This window comes from Scardinius erythrophthalmus, assembly GCF_964197995.2.
Source record: "Scardinius erythrophthalmus genome assembly, chromosome: 7".
Lineage (NCBI taxonomy): Eukaryota > Metazoa > Chordata > Actinopteri > Cypriniformes > Leuciscidae > Scardinius > Scardinius erythrophthalmus.
Window position 1 is genome coordinate 16315032 of NC_138227.1, and position 11032 is coordinate 16326063.

Below are 11032 nucleotides of genomic sequence, written 5' to 3' on the forward strand. Positions count from 1 at the left end.
GTAAATTCATGTAAACGCATGCAATTAATTATTTTTTTCACACTTCTTTTAATATTGCAATTTTTACTGGAAATGACACAATAAATTGACGTTTCTTCACATGTCTCATTTTTCATCTTAAGATTTTTACTGACACTTAGTGAAAACTATAGTAGCGGTAATATTGTTGATTGTAATGAGAATGACAGACAGTCAGTTTGTGTAAAGATTGATATAAATCACATGAATTGTTTGTATATTTCACTCTGTTATGGTTGTCAATAGATTTTCATATTTTAAGATAATATAAAATTAATACATAAACATCATTTGAAAAGTAGCAAAAACAAATGATGAAGGCATAATAAAAAATTCCATTTTTCAGAGTGCATAATATATACAAAGTTCTGTCATGAAACGCTAGATGGCGCAGGCTAATATGTCCTAACTCAATCTGCTTGCAATTACATTATCTATAGGGTACAGCTGATTGGTTCCTGCCATTTCAGTAGTCAATGAGCTTGAATACTTGGTTAGCATTTGCCTTAGCATTGCAGTGCACTTTCAGAAACCCTACACCTTCCCCAGCTCCACCTGTATAGATCTGCTACAGATAATTCATGTATATTTTACGGCAGCGTGTCGTGTATGTATTGGCAGTTGCAAGTCCTGTACTTGCTCTGCAGCAGCAGCTTGTCTATTCCGCCAAGACCAAACATATTAACATTAACATTTCCATTACCATGCCAAACACTCAGAGGGTTGTCAAGATAGAAATACAGATTGTATTTTGGCTTGCATATATTTTTGCAAAAGCATCTGACTAGTCTTCCTGTATTGAAAGATGTAATGGATATTTTTCTTCTGTGTCTAGAATTCCACTGAAGATGCTGTGCCAAAATATGAAGAGACAGATTGTGTCTCGAGCGTTCTATGGCTGTAAGTCCAAAAGAATCTGTGGTATAATTCATATGAATTAGTATAATAAACCCTCAGCTTAAGTGCTTTAATGCTCGTTTTGCCACTTTCCCGTTTGTAGGGCTGGCCTACTGTCGGCACCTGTCCACTGTGAGGACGCACCTTTCAGCACTGGTCAACCACAACATTGTCCCTCCAGACAAGCCTTGTGAAGCCTCTGGAGGGCTCAGCAAAGATGTGTGGAGTAAATATCAGAAAGATTGTAAGGTTAGCCTAGTACTCTTCAGCTCCAGTCACTAGAGGGTACTAGCGGTCAGTGTCACGTACCGTAGGTTGCCGTAGTCCCACTGTCTCCATCTGTCCCGTATTCTCTCTTGCCAGAATTATAAGGAGCTGGAGCTGCTGAGGTTGGTTTACTATGGAGGGGTGGAGCATGAGATCAGAAAGGAGGTGTGGCCGTTTCTGCTGGGACACTACAAGTTCGGGATGGACAAGAAAGACATGGCTCAGGTAAAGAAGTTCCTAAAACTTTGTAGTGTGTACATGGCTTTTGACCACCCTTGTGAAAAAGAAGTACACTTTGGCATACCTTCAACAAAGAAAACAAAAACGTTCAGTGTGAGCTGGATGTCATGTTTGCAGTCACTTAATTGCATTATTTTTATTAATAATTGTTAATTGCAATTTAATGTAAATGTATTATAGTTTACATTCAGTTAGTTGATTTTTAGAGGGCTTTTTCTGGCTCACTTAAGTATGACTTAAGTACATCTTTATAATTAATCTCATAATTACTTTATTGTATATGAAGTATGGTAAAGTGTACTGCTGAGTGTACTGACAAGCATTTATTTTAAACTAAAATATAATTTCATGTAATTTCTATTGAATCTTGTATGTCATTGCACATTTGTAATCATTAAGTTGAAGTTTAGCACATTTAACTTCAAATGTAATATTGAAAAACACTACAGTTAAAAGAATAATCAAGTACTTTACATGTACTTTAGTATGTTATTAATTGTACTTTAGTCAACACGTCAAAATAAGTGTATTTCAAAGCATGACAAAAGATTATTAAAACAATCATTAATTTACTTTAAAGTAAAGCTTTTAAATTTACCAGTATTACACTTAAATGTACTTAAGTGAGTTAAGACACATAGACTTTAAGTCCTTTTATTTTTTATTATATTATCTGAAAATACAGTTGTATACTTTTAAGATCTGAAGTGCCCATTCAAAACAATTAAGCACAATTCTTTGTCACAAGGGTAAAATGTATGTGCCCTTGTGTGTTTTGTAGATTGATGAGAAGATCACTGCAAGGTATCAGCAGGTGATGCGGGAGTGGAAGGCATGTGAGGTCATTGTGAAGCAGCGGGAGAAAGAGATGCAGACGGCCATCTTTGCTAAGTTGTCATCAGGGAGCAGTATAGACAGCCACGTCCTCAGACTCATCCATAGGGACTCCACCATTAGCAACGAGGTCAGTCACAGGCTCTGTTTGAGCAAGAGAAGGCTAATAACTTATAAACTCTAGGTGCGTTCCAGTTGACAGGGTCCCTACACAGCTCCCTATTCCCTGAGCATGGGATATCCTTTGAAATGGACTTCGCTGACAATAATCCCTCATTTGGAACTCCCTACACCTTCATCAAAGAAAAGCAACAACGGGGTCGTGCAGTATATGAAATAACAAAAATATTGTCATTTACTTTCAAATTTAAAATCGTATAATAGGCCTATACTTATAAAAAAAACACACATTATGTATCTAATAAATATAATTAAAACATGTTTACATGTAAAACATAGACTGCTTGTATTTAATTGACTATTACAGCTATTAAAATTGACTCAACAGATTTGAAGCTGTACTGTAACTGTCATTTAATATGAAAATAAATTTTGATTTGGTTAACTATGTATAAATGTGTTCTTAATCAATGGTCTTATTAATTTTAACCGTATCATCTTGTGCGCTGCATAGTAAACATTCCTGAGGTAAATAAAGTCAAAATAAAATATGACCGCGCCTCAGCTGTTTCTCAACACTTTTAGAATAGAATAGAATATGCAAATGTAACATTCATCGCCATAACTATTCATAAATGTTCTAGTTGGTATAATAACAACAAAATATGAATGAATACTCAAACGCATACGTAAACTCCTCCATCGCAGAGCCGTTTAAATATTCTGCTTTTCAACGGCTCTGCTGGTGATGCGATGCACAATGACAGTTGGGTGATTTCGCTCTCCACTTCCTGTGAAGTGTTGTAACGATGCTCCCTTATTCCCTATGCCGTTCTCAGTGCTCCCTTCGGATTAGAATCTCACTTAAGATGGCGGAATACCCTGTGAAGTCCACTCCACAGTCCACTCATGGTCGAATGGAACACACTTTCTGTTTCAAAACCGCTGCCTCGCTGCCTACATAGGCAGCATCCTAATGCTCATATAACTTCATAATTGAATGGTTTGGGACAGTATTACTATGCAGCACTTGTATACAGTAAATAAAATGGCGTTCCACCTCAACTTGCAATTGATTTCAATCTAGTTTACCATTAGCATGTTGGTAAGCTAAGTGTTCAGTAAGCATAAACGTGTGGCACACACAAATATGAGGTAAAATAGTTTGTTTTTGATTACACATTTTGATACTTTTGAATATTGAATGAAATTTATATATATATCATGTAGTTTTAGCATGTTGCTAATCTATCGGTTCAGTACTTTAATAAGCATAAACAAATGTGGCACACACAAATATTGGGTACAATAGTGTTTTTGTTTCAATATGTTTGAGTATTGAATGAAATGTATGTTTATTTATCATCTAGGATTCTAAGAAGCATTGTGTAGTGTCGTCATATCCCATGCATCCCATCTCTACTCTCTCTTTAGGTATTCATGTCTGTGGATGAGCCTGATGCAGGCGGTCACGACACCTCATGTGAGGGAGGAAGTACTCCCACCTTAACCACTGTGGTCACCCCGGCCATGTTAGCCCCAGATGAGAGGCCTCTGGTGGAGTTTGACTCTCCAGACTCAGGCCTGCCCTCCTCCAGAAACTACTCCGTAGCCTCTGGACATTCCCAAATCATGTCTAGCATCGAAGACGGACAGAGCATGGAGGAGGACACTACACCCACTGGGACGGAGGAGCAGGGTGGACGGGACTCTTTGAGTGAGGACAAACTCTGCAGTCAGCTGGACAAGCTCGCAACCACCACTGAGGGCTCTACACCATCTTTCTCCTCCTATACGGTACATTTAATGCAGATAATACGTTATAGATATTTCATAAATCTTGTCAATTGGTCAGATCTAGTTTTGAATCCAATGCTGTGCTTGTGAGCAGATTGAGGTGTTGGACACGGTGGCGCTGAACTTGCACAGAATAGACAAAGATGTCCAGCGCTGCGATCGCAACTACTATTACTTCACTACCAGCAACCTGGAGAAACTGCGCAACATCATGTGCAGGTCAGTAAAGGACAGTGTTGATCTCTGTGATCTGCTTTGTGTCTCTCTCAGAATAGCTCATTGAATTTCAAATCAGTCAGTCTGTTAGATTAATTGAAACATAAATCATAGACTAATTTTCTAAACCGGCTGAACTCAGTCTACCTCGGCCTCTCACGTCTTTGTCCCTGTTTTATCATCAGTTACGTGTGGGAACATTTGGAGATTGGCTATGTGCAAGGCATGTGTGACCTTCTAGCCCCTCTGATGGTCATTCTGGATGATGGTGAGTGAGACATCGATGACGTAAAACATCTGTCTATCATGTTTATCATACAAGCAATTTTATTAAATCCACTCGAGACTGCTGACTCTGAGGCCATCACAACTTTCAAGAAGCAGCTGAAGACACACTAGCCTTCACACACCACTTCACACACCACTTGCACTTACACACACATACTGTAAAAAAAGTTTATATATTTTTTCAACCAATGTAATATGATTATTATTTTACAGAACATTAAATAACATTTTGTAATATTTTTGAATGGCGTATTAGAAACTTTTTCTCAAAATCAAGATTTTAAAAGTAAAATTATATAAAACATAATATCAACATGATACCATTTTATAATATTTTATATTATATATTGTAATCTTTTTTCAATAATAAAAGTGTAGGTAAATTTATATATAAAATTGATTGTTTATTATTATTATCATTATATTTCATTCTCTTTAACCCCTAATATGATGTAATATGTAACATACAATATATATATATAATTTATTTATACAATTTTATAGTAATTTTTTAAGATTTTAAGTTCAAATTATATTTTTTCAGCAAAATTTTAGGTTCAAATTATATATAAAATATAACATTGTTATAACCATATTCTCTTCTTTTTAACCCCCTCTAAAGAGTACTTAGCCTACAGCTGTTTCACTCAGCTGATGAAAAGGATGAGTCAGAATTTCCCTACCGGAGGAGCCATGGACACTCATTTCGCCAATATGAGGTCACTGATTCAGGTAACATGACATATGACCTTTCTGCCTCTTCCTGCCTGAGTCACGTTGTGATTTGTCTGTTCCTCTGATGCAATCTGTGACATTATGAGCTCTTAACTTGATGATTTTTCTTCAGATCCTTGACTCAGAGTTGTTTGAGCTCATGCATCAGAATGGAGATTACACCCATTTCTACTTCTGCTACCGCTGGTTCCTCCTGGACTTTAAAAGAGGTAGCGGCACACAGACACTCAAATGGAGCCTGTATGTTATCAAACTCTGTGAAGATATTGTACCCTCATTGTTTAACTTGCTGTTTATTTTGTGCGTCTGTGTCAGAGCTTCTCTATGAGGATGTGTTTGCAGTATGGGAGGTTATCTGGGTCGCCCCTCGCATCTCCTCCAAGCACTTTGTCCTGTTCATTGCATTGGCCTTGGTGGAGGTGTACAGAGACATTATCCTAGACAACAACATGGACTTCACTGATATCATCAAGTTCTTTAATGGTGAGTGAACTGAACAGAGGACAGCTTTAAAGCTGAAGCATGTCATTTGTGCGCCACTAGCATTGCTAAATGAAATTGCAAAAATTTAAACAGAACACTTCCCCGTCTTTCATTGATTAACTAAATTAGATAGCATCACCCCAAACTAACACAATTGGTGGAGCCAGCTACATTCTGTGGAATCTTTCTCCATTGACGGCTAATCAAAATTAGAAGTGTGTTCTGACAAAATAAATGGTTTTGTTAACAACATACACTACCATTTCAAAAGTTGGTGAGCAAAAAGTCTCTTATGCTCACCAAGACTGCATTTGATCCAAAATACAGTAAAAACAACAATATTGTGAAATATTACTACAATAAAAAAGTTTTCTATTTGAATATATTTTAAAATGTAATTTATGACCAAGCCGAATTTTCAGCATCATTACTCTTTACATTACACTGTCTTCAGCATCACATGATCCTTCAGAAATAATTCTAATATGCTGATTTGATGCTCAAGAAACATTTCTTATTATTATCAATGTTTAAAGGGGTGGTATAAATGCCCCTTTTATAATATGTAAAATAAGTCTCTGTTGTCCCCAGAGTGTGTATGTGGAGTTTTAGCTCAAAATACCCCAAAGATCATTATCCCTTTTTGAGGGTCAGTAAAAACATGCCATTTCGTGTGTGTCCCTTTAAATGCAAATGAGCTGCTGCTCCAGGCACAGAGGGTGGAGCTTCAAGAGCTTGTGTGTGTTAGCAGCAGACTCACGTTACCTCACTCAGACAAGCACTAAAATGCCAGAAACTGTTCTGCCTTTTATATTTAAACTGGAGTCGGACAATGATGGACTCAAGAAGAAGTGACAACATGTAGAATGCAACAGGACGTTTCTGAATGGTTAGTTGATGAATTTATGTTGCTGATGTGGAGTTAACTATCTTTAATTAGCATATTCTGTCATGATAATCTATAAAATCGCTAGTGTGGGAACTGTTATAACATACCTACAGAATGACCAATGCATTCTCATCCTAGGGCGTCATATACTGACGCTTTTGACATTTCGTGTACATCGAACGCACATGGCACCCTTTAGCGTCAATATGACACGCACAGAGCTTTGTTCGGTTATGGATAGGTTTAGGTCTGGTGTAGGGTTAGGGTTAGACCGCTAGGAGGCGCCTTCTGGCCCACATCTATCTGCGTCTCATATTGACGCTAAAGGGTGCCATGTGCGTTCGATGTACACGAAATGTCAAAAGCGTCAGTATATGACGCCTTGGGATGAGAACGGGCTGGAATGACATGCTATTGCATTTGTGTTACGTACTGTATTGCATGTGAAAAGACAGATGCGACAGCTTGAGCAGACTCACATATGTGCACTACTACAACAACTCTTCCTCTTCTCAACATGGACTGCGTGTTGGAGGCGGGGTTTATGTAAATTTTAGGGTTAGTGATGTCACTAACCCGGAAGGAATGTCGTGTAGTCCCAACCAGCCGTTTGATGTAGTCCGTAAAAAAACGATTTCTTTAAAAGCAAATATCTCCCTTTGCTTTGAACTTTGAGCGTTGTGACTTTACAGATGTTGTTTATGCTCAAACAGTAGCATTACACACTAACTAAAGTTAGAAAAGTGAAATCATAATCAACCACCCCTTTAAAACAGTTATGCTCCTTAATATTTTTTGGTGGAACCATGATACTTTTTTCAGGATTCATGATGAATAGAAATTCATTCAAATTGTTTTTAACTAGTGTACCTTTTAACATAAAAAAGAAAGAAAAAAAAGAGTATAACATCAAAAAAGAGACACAAAAATTTGACAAGAGACACTTTAAAATATGATGGCACAACAGAGTGAAATGTGCGATGTGATATAAGCAATGTGAAAATGTCACTCTTCTGAATCACTGTATTCGTTGTGTTCCTCTCTAACAGAGATGGCCGAGCGCCACGACGTGCAGCACATCCTCCGAATAGCGCGGGAGCTGGTACACAAGGTTCAGACCCTTATCGAGAACAAGTGAGAACAAGAGTAGGCTGCTGCCCACCTCGCCGAATCTCCTCCTCTCCTTCCCAACAGCCCAAGGCTTGAGACTGCCCGGGATCTGCCTCGACGTCTTGACTCTTTATATCGTTTGCCTGCCACAGAATGCCGTTGTGTCAGACCCTGGCGTTGTCTGCATGCTCGTGGTGTTTGAGCACACTGTGACTGAGGTTTTTTCTTTTCCATTTCTTGCTCCAGCACACGCCGCACCAATCAGGTCCTTTTAGATCTGCTTTTGTAAGACATGAGAAGCCTCGTACAGGGGTCACAACCGTTTCCCTTCCCTAACGGCCGACAAATGTTATTATTCCACTCTTAATGGAGACAACGATATTGTCTGCCTCGAATAAAACATGCCGTTGGACAGTTTAGCTGAGCACAGTTTTTAATCCTCAAACAAGGCTGCGTTAGCTCCCTTAATAACTAAGCCACGAAAAAGTTGTCCAAATAGTGTGTGACCAAAAGGACTGTGCCAATAACCTTGTACTAGTATTCATTGTTTAGCGTCTTTATTGCCCCTTTTCTTCTGTACGATTCGTTGATGGTGATGACGACAATGATCTCGACATTGCCTTTGTAACACGTTTCACGACCTGTGTCCATACTTTTGCACTTTGAATCTGTCGCTCTGTGACACCTGTGATGCTCCTCTATGACAGGAAGTGAAGGGGCTGAGGTGCTCACCACACTTCCCTCAGTGTCCTAAAGTCTGGAAAGGGTCCAGACTCTTCCACGGGTCAGCAAACTGCTTCCGCATGATGGAAAGAGTGTGACGAGACTAATAAGTCTTTAGCGTGTCCCATTTTAGATGCTGGTTGTCTTTATCTACTACCTGCTTTGTTCACTCTACACTTACTGTACACTACTGTTTAAAAGTTTGGGGTCAGTAAGAAGTTAGTACTTTTATTCAGCAAGGACACATTAAATTGGTCAAAAGTGATACAAAATTTCGGTTACACTTTATTTTAAGATGTCATTGTTACAGTGTAATCATATTAAGTACTTAGTAATATTAAGCAACTACATGTATTTACTATAGGGTTAGGGTAGGATTAGGATTTGGTTGAGACTGAGTTAGTTGCATGTAATTATGCATAATTTACTGTTATTACTATGGTAAGTACATGCAACATATGTAACAAGGACACTGTAAAATAAAGTGTTACCAAAATTTCAAATAAGTGCTGTTCTATTCATCAGAAGCACAACTTTTTTAACACTGATGATAATAACAAGAAGATAGAGATATGCGAATGTCCTCAATCGCGGCACCTTGGCACCAGTGGTACCAGTTTTCAAGTCAATCGGACTGACTGTTGTGTAGCTATAGCTGTTTTCATGTTTTTGTCATTTTATAGCACCACCAAGTGGCCAGTCGCCGCGTCTTTTTTAATGGGACCATAGACCAAGGCCATACATAGGTGTACCGAGTTTGGTGAAATGATCTCATTCTGTTCAAGAGGGATAGCCGCTTTAGTAAAAGTGGCCACGCCCACTTCGACCATTTTGGTGTCCCGTCATGGACGTAAATAACATTTTTGACTTTTTTTGTTGGTTTTGTAACTATTGACAATCAGACTCTTTCTGCGAGAGAATCTTTCTGCAATGGTTTGGATCCGATTGGACGAAAAACAAAAGTATTTTTTTCGAAAAATCCAAAATGTCCGACAATTTTGCCATGACGGGTGACTCTGAATCTGAGATGTGGATTCCAAGCCAAGGATTCCATTGATATGAGACACTTGAGCCTGCGATGAATGGTTTAGAAGTTATGAGCTATTACGTATTTTTTATCACTGTAGCGCCACCATCTGGCCGATTAAGGGCGAGTCTTGGTGACGTTGTAGACAGGGAGGTTATTATCATCCCTCAAATTTTCAGATCTCTATGACTTACAGTTTGGTCTGCCCGATCACTTTTAAGGGAGAATGCTGATCATTGGAAATTCTAACAATTACAAAGATCTTGCCAACCCCAAACTATTAAAAAGAAGTTAACATAAATCATGTCCCTATTTTCACATCCAATCTTTACGACATGTCCCGAATCATGAAAAACAACTACTTGAATAAATCTGATCTGACTGTTCAAACTGAAATTCACGTCCATACTGTCTTCCCCATTTTCCAACTATTTGATGCCTAAGGCTGTTCAGAATGGATTACTAGCTGACTGAACTCTTCATACAGTAATACTGCCTACTATTTGTTCATGAATAGTATATAGTGCAGTGTATTTTGGAAATAGTTATTTATAGTTAAACATTTAAACTTTTGGCATGCTGATCAAATGAATCAATTATATCGTATTGGAAATGGATGGTTAAATATTTTGCACATTTGGTCATCAGGGTATTTCACGCACATGGACAATTCACACATTGTGCATAGTATGCATGCTTTACACTACAGAAGTAGTAGTATGGTAAAATGCTATTCTGAACAGCCTAAATCAGTCCCAGTCCAAAGCAACAGCTGACAGAGATTATGGGAGAAGAGTTGTTATGATGTGACTATTGGTCACTGCCTCACATCTTGCCAATTCCTTTATTTTGGTTCCGGTTGAATGCGCGGGATGTTTCAGCCCTTATGAAAGGTTTATTTCTGACAGGAGCTCATGTACCAAAGTCTCTGAAACATCATCATCCTTGTCATACATGCGTGCAATGTCAAACCATAACTCAAAGACTGTTGATGGGTGCATAAAAGGCAAATCATTTCTTTTTATTTCTACTGTGAAACATTTATTATCCTCCTTTCCATGTGTATTATTGCACTGTAAATAAAGAAAAAGCCCTGGATTTCTATGAGGACACTACTGTCAGCTGTATTTTTTACTTCAGTTTAGAGACTGTGCTAACCTGGAGAGCTGTACAATTTGAATGTGGGAAACCTTTGTTACTTGTTGACTGTTATGTCCCTTATCAACATCGTGCACTGGTTTCTAATCGTTTAAAAAAAATATATATGTACATTTTTGTTTGGATGCCAACATCAGAATGAAGTATGTATTGTAACAGATGTATCATTAATCTTGAATGTACATGTATTATGACAAAAAAGTTGTTCCTTCCAATTAAAACATTTTCAT

At 38.1% G+C, this 11032-nt stretch overlaps 1 protein-coding gene across 1 annotated transcript in view; it reads left to right on the forward strand.

Moving 5' to 3' along the window:
* The window catches only part of sgsm2 (small G protein signaling modulator 2), a 56054-nt gene extending 45022 nt beyond the window's left edge, over positions 1 to 11032 (forward strand). Inside the window, exons 14-24 of the mRNA XM_081371021.1 lie at positions 854 to 918; positions 1019 to 1164; positions 1279 to 1407; positions 2204 to 2386; positions 3811 to 4173; positions 4268 to 4392; positions 4575 to 4657; positions 5300 to 5409; positions 5525 to 5621; positions 5728 to 5895; positions 7834 to 11032. Of these exons, the coding sequence (XP_081227147.1) occupies positions 854 to 918; positions 1019 to 1164; positions 1279 to 1407; positions 2204 to 2386; positions 3811 to 4173; positions 4268 to 4392; positions 4575 to 4657; positions 5300 to 5409; positions 5525 to 5621; positions 5728 to 5895; positions 7834 to 7922 (1558 nt within the window). The 3' untranslated portion in view covers positions 7923 to 11032. The remainder of the gene's footprint in view (positions 1 to 853; positions 919 to 1018; positions 1165 to 1278; positions 1408 to 2203; positions 2387 to 3810; positions 4174 to 4267; positions 4393 to 4574; positions 4658 to 5299; positions 5410 to 5524; positions 5622 to 5727; positions 5896 to 7833) is intronic.